General features: G+C 54.5%; 1 protein-coding gene across 1 annotated transcript; it reads left to right on the top strand.

Annotated features, from left to right (window-relative positions):
• The first annotated feature begins 653 nt into the window (after positions 1-653).
• RBX1 (ring-box 1) lies at positions 654-17,132 on the top strand. The gene is made up of 5 exons (XM_056137513.1): positions 654-811; positions 2,872-2,950; positions 11,050-11,120; positions 14,015-14,100; positions 16,952-17,132. The coding sequence occupies exons 1-5, from the start codon at positions 734-736 to the stop codon at positions 16,962-16,964; spliced, it is 327 nt and encodes a 108-aa protein (XP_055993488.1). The 5' UTR covers positions 654-733; the 3' UTR covers positions 16,965-17,132.
• Positions 17,133-17,370: the final 238 nt, after the last annotated feature.

A 17,370-nucleotide genomic window follows, 5' to 3' on the forward strand; every position in this document is an offset into this window, starting at 1 on the left:
GGGCTGCCAAGAGGCCTCCCCCAGACTCCTAAGCCTGCCCCATCCCCTTCCGGTGGGCAGCGCTGGGGGGACGCGGCTCGGCCCGGCCCCGCGGGAGGACCCGCGGCTCGGCCCGTCTCCTTAGTGGAATCCCGAGCATTTCCCGACTTGGAATCCGGAACCCGCGCGGGCGCTCCCGGTCCCCGGGCCTCGCGGGGAGGATGCACCGGGGCCGAGGCCGCGCGGGGCCAGTGCGGGGTCCCGGGCGCCGGCAGCGGGAGGCGGGGCGGCCGGCGCGCCCGTGCCCCGGCGGAAGGCGGAGGCCGCCGGCGGGGCGGGGCCGGGCGGGGCGGGGCGCGGCGGGCGGCAGGTCGCGGCCCAGGAGGAGGAAGCGGCCGCCGCCCCAGCGGAGGGCGTGCGGCCGGGGGCTGCCCGGGGGAGGCGGCCGAGAGCGAGGCCCTTCGAACGTTCCCACCCGGCTCGCTCACGTCCGCGGGGCCCCGCCCGGCCCCGCCCCGCCCCGCCGCTGCCGCTGCGGCCGCCGCCTCCTCCCCAGTCGACGCGAGGGGGCGGGGGGCTAAAACCCGGCGCCAGCGCCTTTAAGAGGCGTGGCCACAGGCTCCGCCCCCGCCGGCCCCTCTCGCGCCGTGAGGGGTGGGGAGCGGGAGGAGGCGCCGGGGCGGGGAAAGGAGGGAGCGAGGCGTGCGCTCCTGCGCAGGCGCAGTGGCCGGACGACGGACCGTGTGTTTCCAAAATGGCGGCAGCGATGGATGTGGATACCCCGAGCGGCACCAACAGCGGCGCGGGCAAGAAGCGCTTTGAAGTGAAAAAGGTTGGGTCTCCCCAGTGCCTTCCTCAGGGGAGCTAAAGAGGCCAGGATCTGACTGGCAGGCCCGAGGGAGGCCGAGGCGCGGAGGAAAGGGCTTCATTTCAGGGCGTTCTTGGGACCGGGTACCACCAGAGGAAGCAGGGGGGCGGGACTTGGGCTTGATCGGCGTGGCCACGGCCCACTCTCCGCGCCGGTATTGGTTTCGCCAGGAGGCCCGGGAGCCAATCACGGCGGCGCTTGTTGCGATGCGCGGGATTGCAAGCTGGCTGCGGGAGCCAAGCGTCTGAGCTGTCACTGGAGTGGCGGCGGGGGGAGGTGCCGCGGGGGAAGGAGAGGGTGGGGTGGGTGGAAGGGGGAGTGGGAGCGCTGCGGTGGGGGGAGGCTGGGGCAGTGCGGCGAAAGCCGGGAGCCTCGGGTCCTACCGCATTGGAGGCCTCCGAGGAGCCGGGTTGGTGATCTCCTTGTCCCGCCCCTTCCCGGAGCTTGGGGGGCTCCCTCCGACTCGAGGGGCCCCGGCCCGCGCCTCGCCGCACCCAGCCCTGCAGTGGCCCCTTCTCTCGCCCGGGCCGAGTTAGTGCTTCCAAGTGTGTAGCTCTTGGCACCTCTGCCAGCCCCCCCCCCCCCCCGCCCTCCGGCTTGCAGCACAGCCTCTTCGGGGCTGGGGGTCGTCAGCCAGACTTCCCCCCTTTCCCAGGGGTGGGGGTGGGGGAGCTTGGTGGAATTTGGAGGAAACGGCGAGCCCAGACCAGACCCCGGGGCCTTTGAGGGAGGATGGATGGAGCCCCAGATGTGAATGACAGGGGTGGGGGGGGGGTAGAAGCGCAGAAAAGAACGTGGCTGCTTGCATGAAACGCCTTATTGTGCTGGTCAGCTCGCAGTTGGGGGGCCGAGCGTGGGGGCTTCCCCACCGGAGATCAAAAAAACCTGCTTAGAAACGCCGGGCTCGGAGGTGGGCACGAATGCTGAGCCTGAAACGTGGGGCTTCATGCCCACGGCCTTGCCCCTCCCGGTGCCTTTTTGGCGTTCATTGTGGACACTGCACGCTCAGTTAGAGTCAGCAGCCATATTGAAGAATAACAGGAGTCAGGGAGGTGGGTTTGGGGTTTTTGGGGGGGGGGTTGATTTTTTTTTCCTTTTTTTTTTCTTTTTTTCCCCAAGTTGATACTATAGGGCGGAAAGTGCTTAGGAAGCTATAGGCCCTGAGAATTAGGTTTGAAAAAGATTAAGGTTTGGGAGTAAGGCATCAAATGTGTGAATGGGGAAAAAAAATAGGGTTTGGCATTTTTTTATGATCACACGCTTGACTTCCCCACCACTTTTGGATACTCCTTTTACTGGCATGAGCTTAACTGTATAATAATGAACTCGTGAAGGTGGAGTGTTCCTGATGTACTCGAAGGCAGGAACCCTCCCCCCCCAAAAAAAAATTCCAATTCTAAGAGTTTCTTAAATAATATGTGAGGTTGAAGTGACCTTGTTCCGTGCACCTACGCGGGGTAATTTGTTATCCAGCTTATCCCATGATTACCCATATTATGATCCAATCATCTTAGTTCATCCTGTTCCAGCTTTTACCTCCCCACTCATGCCTCCTGAGCTGCATTGAAGAGCGCTATTTATGCAGATTTTGTGCTCTTCAGCAATTACCAGGGGGGCCGGCGCAACAATTCAAGTTTGTTTTCATTAAACCTAAAACAGGCACTTAGAAATTATTTCTGCATTGCTTACATTGCTTTGGCTGGCTAAATTAAACTGTAGGGGGAAAAAAGTAAAAATATGACTCACGAATACTTGTGCTCAATCATTTGGAGAATGCAAGAGCACACACACAGACCCATAGCCCCCCGTGCCTCCCCTCTGATGCTGGAAGAGTGATGTAATGATCCAAGTTCTTTTTTTTTTTTTTTTTTGGTGGTGGTGGTGGTGGTGGTGGTGGTGGTCGTCGTCGTCGTTGTCGTCTGTGGCCTGAGAGATAACAGCAGCCGCAGGATGAAATTCTGGTTTGTGTGCAGTCTGCGTATGTGTTACAAGGAGAGTGCATTGTTCTTCCTTTTTCTTTGCAGTGGAATGCAGTAGCCCTCTGGGCCTGGGATATTGTGGTTGATAACTGTGCCATCTGCAGGAACCACATTATGGATCTTTGTAAGTAATCTGAGGAGGATGGGGGAAGTTGAGAAGGGTACAGTGATTGTGCCTCTTCTGATGTGGCCAGCTTTCTTCACAAGGAGATATAGAGTGTTTGGGGGCTTCTGCATCTAGTCTGTTGGTATGCTTGAATTGTTTTTGGCTTGTTTTGTGGGTTTTTTTTTTTTTTTGATCACACCTGGTGATACTCAGGGGTTACTCCTGCCTCTGCACTCAGGAATTACTCCTGGTGGTGTTCAGGGGACCATATGGGATGCCAGGGATAGAACCAGGTTGTCCACGTGCAGACCAAATATCCAACCCGCTGTACTATCGCCCTGGCCCTCTTTTTTTTTTTTTTCTTTTAGTCTCTTGGAGTCTGTTCATTTCAGAATTGATCTCCTCAAGGCAAGGATGGTCTGCATTTAGAATGACTTGTGGGCACAGAGGCACTATCCATCATTCACCTGTATTTCTCATCTCTGTACCCAAGAGAGAGTAACTGTGAGCTAAAATACTCTTAACCCAGCTAGATTTTGCTGCACCAGATTTGTAAATAAAAGCATAAAGAATACAGATTTCAGAGTCCGGGGACATCTGAGTAGGCAGCTGCCCAGGGTCCATCCCAGGGTGCACCTGATTCCCCAGCACCTCCGAGAATGAGCACTGATCACAGCTGGTGAAACTCTTGAGCATCATCAGGTGTGGCCCCCAAACAGACTTAATTGCGCTAAGGCATTTCTTTTAGAAGCGAAATACATGCTTTGCACACAGGCGGTCCAGAGAGGCCCCTAAGCTCAGTACCAAGAGTAACCCTGAAAACCACCAAGTGCCCCCCACCCCCAAAAAAGAAACTTCATTTAGTTGTCCACTTAATTGATTATACTTAACAGTCAACCTGTGGTAGGTTTCAGCATAGTTAATGGTGCCTGAAATCCAAGAATCTTGAGTCTACCAGGAACAATTGTTACTTTCTCATCTGTTCTAAAATACCTTATTGAGATGAGGGAAAGAATTTTCAACTTTCTGAAGTTAAGATTCTAGGCACACAGAAGGCTGGAGAGCGAGCCCAGTGAGTAGGGCCCCTGCTTCTGACTCAGCGGACCCGGGTTCAATCCCCAGCACCCCATATGGTCTCCCAAGCCCCACCAGGAGTGACCCCTGAACACAGTCAGGAGTAAGCCCTGAGCACCACTGGGTCTGACCCTAAAACCAAACTAAATAAGATTATGGACACTCATATTGGAGGAGGCACTGAAGCAGTGCTCCGGGGCCATTCCCATGGACTCTTCACCAAGGTGGCGATGCTGTGGATTGTGGATCGAGCTGCAGAGGCCCTGCGGTGCCAGACATGGTAGCAGGGACAACACCCTGTTGCTGGTTGGAGCCTCATCCAGTGGTGCTTGGGGGTGGCCATCCAAGGATTGGGTTTTTTTGTCTTGTTTGGGGGCAACACTTGGTGCTAATAAGGGGTGACTCCTGGCTCTGCACTCAGCAGTTACTCCTGGCGGTGCTCAGGGGACCCTATGGGATGCTGGGAATCGAACCCGGGTCGGCCGCGTGCCAGGCAAACGCCCTACCCGCTGTGTCATCTCTCCAGCCCCTACAGTGAGCTTTTAAAAATTGTCTTCTACATGTATGCACACATACAGCACATCTCAGATCAGACCAGCTGTGTTTCCAGTGCTCAGTCGCCACCTGTGACTTGTGGCTCCTTTCTTGGAGCTCTTGCAGAACCAGTCGGTCTGTAGATCTGTCTAGAACTTGCTCGGGGTGTTTTCTCTGGCCACACGTACACACACAGCCATCGGCTAAGACAGTTCTATTCAACATTGGGAGACATCCCTCTGTAGCTGTCCATTAATTTAGTTGGTTTTCTGTCATGTCCACATTGCTTATATTTCCATGGGTTTTGGGTTTGGGTTTTTTTTGGGGGGGAGGGGGGCAGGGGGCAGGTGTTATACCTCATGGTGCCCCAGCACAGTTCAGGGCCGATTGGGTGCTAGTAAATGAACCTTGGATTCTCACTTGAAAAGCATGCTGTGCAAGCTTCGGAGAGTAGGGGAAGAGTTCCCTGAGCTTTATTTTATTTTATTTGCTTTCTGGGCCACACTCAGGGATGCTCAGGGGTTGCTCCTGGCGCTGCCCTCAGGAATTACTCCTGACGGTGCTCGGGGGACAATATGGGATACCAGGAATTGAACTCGGGTCAGCCACATGCAAGGTAAATGCCCTCCCCACTGGACCTATCGCTCCGGCTCTGAATTTTACTTTTTAAATTTATTGATTGAGGTATTGTGGTTTACAATTTGTGATTCCTATGTACATAACTCCCAGTAGCAGTGTACCCACTTCCCTCCCCCAAGGTTCCCAGTGCCCTTATCAAACTCCCCACACACACACACCCCAGCTTCCCAACTCAGTTCTGTGGATCAGCTCTTCTTCTGTGTTGCCTTTAGCCCTTTGTTGCTCCCGTGCTTGGAGTCTTTAAGCCCCACATAGGAGAGACCATTCTAGACCTGCCCCTTTCCTCTGACTTCGAGTTCTTAAGGCCCACACAGGAGAGACCATTCTAGATCTGTCCCTTCCTTTGACAGGCTTCACTCAGCATCGTGGCCTCCCACTCCGTGTCACAGCAAACTGCATGCTTCTCTTCTTAGAGCTTATCAAGCATCTGAACCCCTGTATGTCTCTCGGGCCATGCCTCTGACCTAGTGTCTTGATACTAGAGTATCCTCACTAAATATTTGCTCAGCCAATAAAAACACAAAATAGGGCAACGGCATGGTACAGTTTACAGAAGCACAGATCACATTTTAGTTGGTAGCAATCCTGGCCTGTGGTGGTAGTTTTTATTGCTCTTGGTTCCGTTGAGTTTTGCCCCTCTTTGCATGTTGACACGACCATCGAAGCAGATCGGAAGCTACCAGCATATTTAATATTGGCAGAAGGACCCTGTCCCAGGGACCCGGGCGTGGCACGAAATGTGTTTGGGCGGGTCTTTGATTAGGTGATCACCAGTTTCTTTACTTAGAGAAAAGTTTCACAGAGACGTTTCCTGTCTTGAATTTTCTCCTCGAAATGATTTTAGAGCCTGGAGAAATCATACAGCAGGTAGGGGGGTTTGCCTTGCGCATAGCTGACCTGGGTTTGAATGCTAGCATCCCAGAACTAATAACAGCAACGAAAAGGAAATTGTCTTTACAGACATAGTCGGGCTTGTCTTCCTTTTCAAAGATAAGTGGATCATGTTTTTGGGGCCTGAGAAATAGTACGGCAGGTAGGGCCCTTGTATGTGCCGACCAGGATTTCATCCTGGCACCCCCTGTGGTCCCCCAAGTTCTGCCAAGAGAGATCCGTGAGCACAATCAGGAGTAAGCTCTGAGCACTGGCAGGTATAGCCCCCAAACCAAAAACAAATAAATAAAAAAATGAATAGATCGTAATTTTTGTAGATGCTTGTTAAAGGTGAAAATAAGAAACCTGAGAGGCTGGGATGATAGTACAGCGGGTAGGGTTGCACACACCAATTGGGGTTTGATCCCTGGCACTTCAGATGGTTCCCCCAAGCACCTCCGGATATGCCCAAACATAAAAAAAAAAAAAAGAACGAACAAACCTTGATTTAGCAATGGATTCTGACTTGTGTCAACTGCATGAGTCTGTCCGTGGCTGCAGACAAGAGTGTTTCTAGCTGTGCAGACTCCCACCAGCTGTGGTTTGGAGACTCCCTGTGACTCATTGATCCTGCGTGCCTATTTGCAGGGGTGGGGGGCACCGGACCGCACCCAGCGGTGCTCCAGGGCTGTTCCAGGCTCGGGTGATCCTGGTGGTGCTCGGGAGGCCATGTGGGGTGCTGGGGATCCTCAGACAGGTCTGCAGGGTTTTGCCCTGTAACAGCTTCGTATGTATTTCACTCTGTCCCGTTTCTTGGTTGTTTCAGTTCGGAATTTTTCCACCACAGCTGGCGGTGCTCTGGAGCTACTCCTGCAAGCGTCCAGAATACTGTGCAGTACTGGCTGGGGTTAGGCCCAGGGCCTCTTATGTGCACTGGCCCTTTGAGCTTGCTTTTGGTTGTTTTATTTCGGGGGGGGGGGGGCGGGTAGGGAGTAGGGCAGGGCCACACCGCAGTGCTCGGGATTCACTCTTAGCAATGCTCAGGGTGCCGGGGATTGAACTGGTTGGCCGTGTGCAAGGCTGACACCCTCCCTGCTGTCTATCTCTCCGGCTCCCTCTTGTTTTAAAGAGTCGCTGAAGCTATGATTTTTCCCATTCATTACCTCAGGTAATCTTACTCCAGATGAAAAGACCATCTGGGAGTGTTTAGACCCAGCCTGTGTCCATAGAAATTGGTCTCTTCCTAAAACCACAAGAAACCTTGATAGTTGTGTTTGTGTGGAGGAGGGCCACACCTGGGTCCGTCCGTGCTGGGGTCATGCTTGGTGTTGCTCAGGAGACCATTGTAATACTGGGACTCGAACCTCTGTAGGCTGCAGCCACACACAAGGCAGCTCCTCAGTCTCTGCCCTCGCTCCAGCCCCGACATACATCGGTGTTGTCGGAATATAAAATCTGCTGCTTTTTATTTATTTTATTTTTGCTTTTTGGGAGTCTGCTGCTTTTGAGGCGAAGCTGGTGCTTTTCCTCGCAGTCCTGTGGTGGGAAGGCTGTGGGATGTTGGGTGGTTCCTCGCATGGTAAAAGTCTGCCTTTCTGGGGACCCACACCGACAGTGTCCCCTCCAGCGCTGCCCGTTGACAGCAGACAGCTCCGTCTCCCGTTCCATGGCTCAGCCCCTGTATTCTGTGCACCAGAAGCTCCAGTGCATTTTCTGGTGGTTTTGTTGGTGGTGGTTTTTTGGTATTTGAACCACACGTGGCGATACACAGGATTCCTCCAGGCTCTGCGCTCAGGAATCACTTCTGGTGGTGTTTGGTTTGGTGGTTTTTTTTTTTTTTTTTTTTTTGAGTCACACCCGACGATGCACAGGGGTTACTCCTGGCTCATGCACTCAGGAGTTACTCCTGGCTGTGCTCAGGGGACCATATGGGATGCTAGGAATCGAACCCGGGTCGGCCGCGTGCAAGGCAAACGCCCTACTCGCTGTGCTATCTCTCCAGCCCCTTTTTTTTTGTTTGTTTGTTTTTTGGTCTGGCGGTGTTTGGGGACCATATGGAGTGTGGGGGATGGAACCCAGGTCAGCTGCCCCCTCCCCCCGCCCTCTTGCTTCAGTCCCATCTATGATTTCTTTTTTCTCTTTTCGCATTTTTGAGCCACACCGGGCATGCTCGGGGCTCTCGGGACCACATGGGAAGTTGGGGGTTGAACCCGGGGCAGCTACGCATAAGGCAGATAGATGCCCTCCCTGCTGTGCTCTCGCTCCAGGCTCACATCTTTTATTTTCTTTCATAGCAATAGCTTCATTGTCTGTAGCTGTTTTCCCTGCATAGCCTATGCCCCTTAAGTCAGGGATCCAGCCAACTAGAAGCAAGTTTTGTTCTCTGCCATGTCCGAATGTGCCAGGGAGACGAAATCTGCCGTGCTGACCTCAGTCTCTGCTCTCCCCCTAGACCCCACTTACCTTCCTGGAGCATCTGGATGACAGGAAGGCACACGATCACAGTTGCGGGTCCTTTGCCTTTCTTTTTTGTTTTGTTTTGTTTTGTTTTTGGGCTACATCGGTGGTGCTCAGGGATCACTCCTGCTGTACTCCAGGCAAGCCTCTCACACCCCCCACCTCCACCCCCGTACTATTTTCCCAGCCCTGCCTTTCACATTTTGAAATACAGAAAAAAAGAAAAACTTTTTTTTTTCTTTTTCTTTTTGGATCACACCTGATGTTGCACAGGGATTACTCCTGGCTCTGTACTCAGGAATCACTCCTGGCGGTGCTCACGGGACCATATGGGATGCCGGGGATCGAACCCAGGTCAGCCGTGTGCAAGGCAGATGCCCTCCCTGCTGTGCTATCTCTCTGACCCCCTCAGCTTTATTTTCTTAAAATGTTAGTGTTTTCCACCTGTGGCTGTTTGTAGTAATTGTCTCTGATTGAAGAGTCTCTCCTGAAACGTGTGTGAGTCTGAGTCGCGGTACTGGGAGCTTTGCTCCACCCGTGCTCGGGATCCTGGGCCTGTGCGTCCTGGTGCACTCTGGCCCCCTCAGGCTCTTCACTCTTCAGAAATGAGACCCGCTAAGTAGTTTCGACCTGCGGAAAAGCCGCTCCTGTGTGAGCGCCTTGTTCTCTGAGGGTCTCTGAGTGCATCTCTGCGTCGGTTCCCTGACTCCTGAGGTCGCGCTGGTGCCAACGGTGCAGCCATTTGTCCCGTTCTTTCTCTCGGGCACATCACCTCAGTAGCCACAACGTGGTAGGCTGCAAATCTCTAACTTGTTGACTTAAAAAATTTACTTTATTTAAATCTATTAAGTTCATGGGACTGGAGAGATAGCACAGCGGGTAGGGCGTTTGTCTTGCACGCAGCCAACCCGGGTTCGATTCCCAGCATCCCATAGGGTCCCCTGAGCACCGCCAGGAGTAACCCCTGTGCATCGCCAGGTGTGACCCAAAAAGAAAAAAAATCTATTAAGTTCTGAGTCTTAAAGACTTAAAACCTCGTCGGGGTAGCCCGTGGTCGCCACGGTCCTCTTCGATTTCGCGTGTGTCCACTCGGGTGTTTCTGCCTGACCCTCAGGACTGGCAGCCGATTCCAGCGAGGCCTGCATGCGGGCACGCTGGGTATCCTCAGGGCCTCAAACAGGAGGTTCTGGCTCTCAGGACAGTGAGAGTTCACAGGTGACTTCTAAGGGCAAGAGAGATGACACAAGCACGCAGCTGACCAGGGTTCAGCCCTAGAGCCCCATATGCCCTGTCCCCACCCCTCCCCCCCCCAGCCCTGCCAGGAGTGATCCTCAGCAGAGCCAGGATGGGTTTTGAGGGTTGGTTTTGGTTTGGGGTTTTTTGTTGTTGTTTTTGTTTCTGTTTTTTTTTTTTTTGGCTTCATGGGTCACACCCATCAATAGTTAGAGGTTCCTCCTGTCTCTGTCCTCAAGAATTACTGACAGTGCTCTGGGAACCATATGGGATGCCAGAGATCAAACCCAGGTTGGCCATATACAAGGCATACACCCTCCCGATTGTACATTGGCTTCAGTCCCCAGGCCAGAGAGCTGGGATAGAGGTCAAGGCACTGGCACTACATGTTGGTCCCCCTGTTGGTGCCACCAGGTGTGGCCTACCCACCTCCCCACAAAAATAGTTTTTGCTCAATTTAGACTGGAGAGAGCTCAGCAGGCTCCGACTTTAGATGCCAGAGGTCAGGTTAGCCAGCACTTTATGGTCCCCCAAGCACCACCTGGAATGACCCCTGGACAGTGTTGAATGTGACAACAAAAAGGTGTGGGGCGCCATTCACTAATCAGGGGCGTGCTTAGCACACAGATGGTTCAATCCCTGGCGTGGAAGGGGCCCCCAAGGGCAGCGCATGGAGGGCTGTACCTGAGCACTGTTGGGTGTGTCCCCAAATTTAAAAGTCACTAAATTTGGGTCAGGGAGATTGCTCAGAGGGCTAGTGCATACGTGCTGGGGGAGCCCCAGATCTGACCACCCCCTTCCCCCCTGCAGTAACTCCCCCCTGCAGTGCAGTAACCTGGGTGGCACCTCCTTGGAGAAAGAAAAGTTTGGTGGAGGGAAGCAACACTGGTGAAAGGATTGGTGTTGAAACATTGTATGCCTGCAACCCCATCATGAATAACTTTGTAATTCATAGTGACTACATTTTAAAAAATATATATTCTTAAACAATCAAAAGAATGTATTGGATGCACCAAATTCAGAGGAACCCCTTCATTCCCCCGAGCTAGGCAGGCAGGCGGCGTGGAGGGATCAGGTGCCTTTTCCCTGCGTTGCTGTTTTCAGTGGAGGATGGGCGTGACCGCAGGGCACGCTGTTCACTCGTCACCGCTGCCTTTAATCTGCACCCTTTTCCACGTTCATTAAAAACCAATTACGGCTAATTGACCACTTGAGAATTTGCTGGGATGGCACCCCCTGGTCCTGTCACTGACGGTGGAGGGAGGGCGGCTGCTCCGGCTCCTGTCATCCTGTTGCTCTTGTTCCCACAGGCATAGAGTGTCAAGCCAACCAGGCGTCTGCAACTTCTGAAGAGTGCACGGTGGCGTGGGGCGTCTGTAATGTAAGGACCCTCTTCCCTGTGGACGCGGTGCTGCTCTTCCTGTTTGCCCGTCGGGAAATTTCAACACTGAACCTCTTTTTCCCAAACGGTGTCAAAGATTTGCCGTCTCGTGCCCGTTCTCAGGGCACTCCTTTGCCCTGGGAAGGGGCAGAACTCTGAGGCTTTATCTTTGGGAATTGCCTTCAAAGTGTATGACATCATGGTCAGAGTACTCTTCTGTGGGTGAAAATCTTTACCTTTGTGTTGTTTTGTTTGGGGGTCATACCCAGCAGTGCTCAGGGATCACTCCTGACAGAGTTGGGGGCAACATGTGGGCTGCCGGGTATCGAACCCGGGTCAGCCACCTGCAAGTCAAGCGCCCTGCCTGTGTACTATCGCTCCAGCTCTCTTGTTATTTTCTTTAGTTTTGGTTTGGCTTTTGGGTGACACTTGGGGGTGCTGAGGACTGACCCCAGGGCCCCTGCGTGGAAAGCACGTGCTCTGCTTGCATACACTGTTTCAGATCCTTGGTTTTGTGCGGTGGTGGGGGTTGGGGGTCACTCCTGGTGGTGCTCAGGGCGTCGTGGGGTACCCAGGATCTAACCCCGGGCTCCTGCATGCACGCACTTTAGTCTTTGAGCTTTCTCCAGCCTTCTTTACTTTCTTGGCAGATTTTTTTTTTTAAGGGTAAGTGTTCGGGGGTGAGTGCAGGTGTAGCAGGGTGGGCGCTTGCCTTGTACGCAGCAAGCTAAGGTTCGACCCCAGAGCACCACCAGGTGTGGCCCTACAAGGTGCATTTCTAATTTTTCAGGCAGTGGCAGCTTTGAAGGGTGACAACCATCATTTAGGTTCTTTCTAAATGATGAACCTAAAAATGATGAAAGAACTTCATCATTTAGAAAGCTTCGGGAGGATTTTACCTGCCGAGCCCTGCTGTCCCAGTCTCATGAGTGACATCGCCCTGTCCAGGCCTCCTGAGCCAAGGGGACTGAGGCCACAGCTCAGCTCCAGGCCTGCCTCTGACCTTCCTCGCTGCGTGGCGAGGTATTTGCCCGCTCTCTCCGTAGCAGGGGACTAAGAATTGTAGCCAGCTGGAAAGTTTCTGTGGTCAGAAGCACCTAGTGGCCTGCGGCTGGAGCAATAGCACAGCGGGGAGGGTGTTTGCCTGGCAGACAGCTGACCTGGGTTTGAGCCTCAGCATTCCATATGGTTCCCTGAGCACTGCCAGGAGTAATTCCTGAGCGCAGAGCCAGCAGTCAGCCCTGAACTAGGGTGTTTAATGGGGAGAAGTAGCCGTTGGGGCAGCTCGTCCCCTTGTGCGCTGTCCCTGGCATTCGGCACCTGCTGAGAGCATGTTCCTTCGTGGAAGTGGGAGAGGAACGGGGCTCAGGGAGAGTAGCTCTGAGGCCACGTTGGACCAGCCCCGCGTTCCAGCACGCACTGTGCTACTAATGACTCCCGGCTGTTAGGCAAGTCACAGCACTTGTCTGAGTTTGTTTCCTGTGTGTAAGATGCGGTTAGCGCACCTGCCATGGGGGCGTGCCAGGCCAGGTGACAGTTCTGGGACCTCTGCAGTAGAGGGCTCTGGCCTGCATCATTGTATGCTGGGTCCTGACAGGAAGAGAGATCAGGGATGCTGTCACTTGCCCTGACACCCCGTTTCCACGAGTCTCCCGGCAGTTGGGGGTCTCCCCGGGCCCCGCACGGCCGCAGAGTGCCGAGCAGTGTGTGTGTGGGGGGTGGGGGCGAGGTTCTTAGTGGCCTGTAGGTGGGCTCGCTCCTGATCAGAAGAAACCACTGGGTGCTCTGCCTTTGGGAAATGGTGGTTTTCTCTTTTTCGTGATGAGTTGTATGAGAAGTGACGAGAGGAATCTTCCAGAAGCTGTCGTCCTGGGAGGATGTTTGTCGTGTCCGGGTCCACAGTGTCCTGGCTGTGGAGTCCCCTCCTGGTGACTGACTTCTGGGTCTTTGTCAGCAGGCAGTTGACGAGACAGCTCTAGAATCCTCTGGGCCCCACGTCTCGGGGAAGACCAGGCTTCAGAGCCCCCGGAAACTGGACCCACGCAGCTGCCGGGACTTGTTGGGGCATCAGCCTTCTCCCTCTGTCCCTAGCCCATGGGCCTGTCACAGGAGATGGGGGGACACTGGCCTCTGCTCCCTAACACTCAGATGTGTGGGGTTGGGTATGAATGCCCATTGCGCAGGGATTGTGATCGGCGGCTGCGTGCCATTAACTCGTCTCCCATGCCTGCCTTCTCCCCACACCCAGACGCCCACCCCATCTCCCGGGCCGTCCCTGAGTAGCACTGATACTCTGTCCTTACTCTGTCTCATCAAGAAATAAGCCCTTCAGGGAGCCAGAGCCATCGGACAGCGGGGTGGCACCCAGCCACCCCGGGTTTGGTCCCCGGCATCCCATAAGGTCCCCTAAGCACTGCTAGGAGTGATCCCTGAGTGCAGAGCCAGGAACCCTGAGCCTCGCTGGGTGTGGCCCAAAGCCCATGATATATCTTCAGTGCATCCAGGAGCACCCCTGAAAATACAGACTTAGGAGCAGAGTCCAGCAGGTGGGAGGTACCCGTTGGCTCGGATGGGCGGCTGTGGCAGAGAAGAGGCTTGGCCCAGAGCAGGGGGACACAAATGGGGACGGATCAGTGTGGGTGTGTTGGGGAGACGGACACTCCCCCCCACACACACCCCCCGTGGCTCCTTGGGCCAGGCGCTGCTTTCATGGTTCTGAGGGAGGTAGAGACACGCCCCCGGCATGTGATGGGTGCTGAGCGCCTGCCCCCTGCATGTTTCCTGTGCCCCTGGTCCTTTCCAGCCTCGAGGCAGCTCCCTGCCATCCCACAGATGTGCCCTCAGTCGATGCCCGGCCCGGCGTTGTTTTTAATCACGTGTCTTTCCTCTTGCAGCACGCGTTTCACTTCCACTGCATCTCTCGCTGGCTCAAAACACGGCAGGTGTGTCCGTTGGACAACAGAGAGTGGGAATTCCAAAAGTAGGTGTTTTCTGCTGTTCTAACATTGTGGGGTGGGCCAGGTGCTTGGGTCCCCTGGCTCTTGCCACGGGGAATGTCATTGGAGAAGAGGGGGATGTGAGGGTGGCTTGTTGTTCCACTGGCTTTGCAGCGGGCTGGAACTTGTATTTATTTGGGAACTGCACCTGGCAGTGCTCCAGGCCCAGTGTGACGATGCTGATTAAGTTCAGGCCTCGTGCGCGCCTGGGCCTCTTCATCGAGTTCCTTGTGGAAGAGGCCTTAATTTAAATTTTAAGTATGACGATGCTGTATTTGGGGGCTTATGTAATAAAATAGCATATTTTTTAGTTTTAAGTACTTAGAGCTTCCTTCTTACTCAAGTTATTTTACTTCCCAGTTAATATTTAATTATTTTGGTAGAGATTTCTGTAAGTTTTATTGAGCATATATTTGTAATTTTGTTTGTTTTTTATTGTGGTGGGGGATACATGACAACATATGTTGGTTTGGGTGCTCAGGAGCTACTCCCAGCCCGGTGTTTGGGTGGCGGCAGTCCAGGGATGAGCCCTGGGCTCGTGCCTGCCCACTGTGCTTTCCGGCCCTGTGGGCTCGCTCCTCAGCCATGTGCCAGATCCTCATGATCACCCCGTCAGCAGGTTCCTTCCTGGAAGGTGCAGGCGCTCTGGGCGTCCTCACCTTGCGCGTTAGGCAGTGCTCCTGCGAGTTCTCCAAAGACTTCTGATATCGGCTCCATCCCTTGCAGGCGCTGGGGGTTCCACTGGGGCTGAGCCTATAGGGTGGGGAAGGCACAGCCTTCAGGCGTGGACTGTCGCTGTCACCCGCCAGTGACTGCCAGGCAGGGGGTGTCAGTGCCCCAGGAAGACAGAATCATGAGGAACGAGTTTCAGCATTTGTTTGGTTTTTTCCCCCTTGTTCAGTTGCATCCTGCAGTGGTCAGGGGCTGCTGCCTGCCCTTCGCTTGGAAGTCGCTCCTCAGTACATACCCTGAGCCAGTTGAACTCTCTCTAGAGCCTGTTGGCATGTTCTTTCACCAGAAAAACCTCTGGTTGTTCTGCAGCCCACTGAGGATCCCTGGAGCCCGGACCTGTATGGGATCCGAGGAAACCTTTTATTTTATATTCTTTTGGCAGTGCCGGGAGAACCAGGCGCTCCACCCTGGAGCACAGCCAGCAGTGCTTAGGGGCTGCCCTTGCTCTGCACTTCGGGGTTGCTCCTGGCAGTGCCGGGGGAGCCACGTGGTGGCAGGAACTGATCTGGGGTTGAGGCCATGCAGGCAGATGCCTCAGCCTGTGCTCTCTCGGGCACCTCAAGTGGATGTTTTCAAAACATATTTTGTTGTTTTTTGTTTTGTTTTGTTTTTGCTTTTTTGGGTCCCACCTGGCGATGCACAGGGGTTCCTCCTGGCTCTGCACTCAGGAGTTACTCCTGGCGCTGCTCAGGGGACCCTATGGGATGCTGGGAATCAAACCCGGGTTGGCCGTGTGCAAGGCAAATGCCCTACCCGCTGTGCTACCTCTCCTGCCCCAAAACATGTATTTGTGGTTAGGGGGCCATGCCTGGAGATGCTCAGGGCTTATTTCTGGCTCAGGGCTCAGGGGACCCTGGGGGGGCCAGGGATCGAAATGGCCGCGTGCAAGGCAGGTGCCCTACTGTACAGTCTCTCTAGCCCCTCAAGCAGGTTTCTTCTGAGGGGCACTTAAAGGATCTAGAAGGCTTTCAGGATGATTGAAGCAGTCATGCAGAGTCCAAATTAAGGGTGTCCACCTGGGATATAAAAATCAGAGACAGCTGCCCCAAAGGAATCTGGACAGAAGATGAAATAGGCGTTTGTCTTCAAGAGATCAGTTCAGAGCTTCGGGGAGGGCTTATGTGGGCATAGCTGCCCACCCCCGGTTGTTAGATTCCTGGCACCACCCACATGCCCCCAGTGCTTTCCTGTTGAGTGGGTTCCTGGACACCACAGCCACATCTGTGGTGTCCGACCCATCTGGGCGGGCATATGTGCTACGGGAACTGTGGCCGGCTCAGCCCAAGTGGACCCTGTCACTTAAACGGCGGCAGCGGTGGCAGCTGAGGGAAAGGGGAGAAAACCCAAGAATGCGTTTGTGCGTGGGTCCGCTTTCCTGGCCTCATTTATTGTTATGATTTCCTTAGAGCACATTTTGGCTCCTGGGGAAATCAGAAGCCACCTGAACTCCTACCTGTGGGTCCCCACGTGTCCTTCTCCTAGGCTGCGCGGATTCAGGGCTCTCATTGGCATTGGTGGGAGATGAGCACGTCAAAGGCCCTTCGCTCCTGGCTGTGCTCTGTCGGCCTGGTACTGGCGTAGACGGGAGCAAGGCTGCTGTGTTCTGAGAACCCAGGCGTAGAGCCACTGCCGGGGGCCCCGAAGCCAGTCGCCTTCTCGGGCTCCCGGGGCTGCCCAGGCCCTGTCTGGACCTGGATGGAGAGGCAGGTGGGGTGGGGGCATTCCCAGGAGAGGCCCTCCTCAAGAAGGAGGGGCGGGTGAGATGGAGTGCCAGTGCAGTGCGGAGGCAGATCCCGCCAAGGGGCACATGTGAGGCCCCTGAAATCTTTTCCATTTGTCTTTGTTGTTGCTGTTGGACCCCCCCCCCCCCCCCCGCAGGGTTTCTTCCCAGCAGCTATTGCTGCAGTCCTTCCGGCAGTGCTCAGGGGGTTGGAGCCGTGCAGGGATTGAACCCAGAATGGTGCATTGCACGGCACGCACCCCGGTCCTCGGCGCATCTTCCGGCCCTTCTCAGAGTTTCAACCAAGCTGGCTCTCAAGGGGAGGTGGGTCTCCAGTAGGCCATTACCAGGGAATTAATGAGAGCATTTACTTTGTCTTTCAGGTATGGGCACTAGAATAAGAGAATTCTTCCATCAAGCTTAACTGTTTTGTTATGCATCTAATGACTTGCCCTCCTGTTAATTATAAATTAGGTAGAACGGTGTCTTCTCTGCTTTGTGTCTCGGGGTTGCTTGTCCTGCAGCCATATTGTACTCTGTGTCAAATAAAGTCCAGTTGGATTCTAGTCGGATGCTGTCTGTTGTGTCTGTGAGAATCGGGGGCAGAAGGAAAGGGGCTCCTGCCGGCAGGCTGGGAGGCGGTTTGGAGAGGAACTCGACCAGCGCCTGCCCACCCCACGGCCCGGTTCCTGCTGCCATCCTGGGTGAAGGACGCTCCGGGAACCAACTGGCATTCTGTGGACACAGAGAGAGGCTTTGTAAACTGTAAATCCACTGTGCAAATGTTCGCGCTCACCCATGT

The sequence above is a fragment of the Sorex fumeus genome, unplaced genomic scaffold (genome assembly GCF_029834395.1).
Source record: "Sorex fumeus unplaced genomic scaffold, SorFum_2.1 ptg000125l, whole genome shotgun sequence".
Lineage (NCBI taxonomy): Eukaryota > Metazoa > Chordata > Mammalia > Eulipotyphla > Soricidae > Sorex > Sorex fumeus.

What these genes read in the sequence shown, in the direction of transcription:
- RBX1 (XM_056137513.1), top strand. Translation starts at nt 734, where the DNA reads ATGGCGGCAGCGATGGATGTGGATACCCCGAGCGGCACCAACAGCGGC. An exon ending in GAACCACATTATGGATCTTT is followed by an intron (nt 2,951 to 11,049) that starts GTAAGTAATCTG and finishes TTGTTCCCACAG; the next exon opens with GCATAGAGTGTCAAGCCAAC. An exon ending in TGGCGTGGGGCGTCTGTAAT is followed by an intron (nt 11,121 to 14,014) that starts GTAAGGACCCTC and finishes TTCCTCTTGCAG; the next exon opens with CACGCGTTTCACTTCCACTG.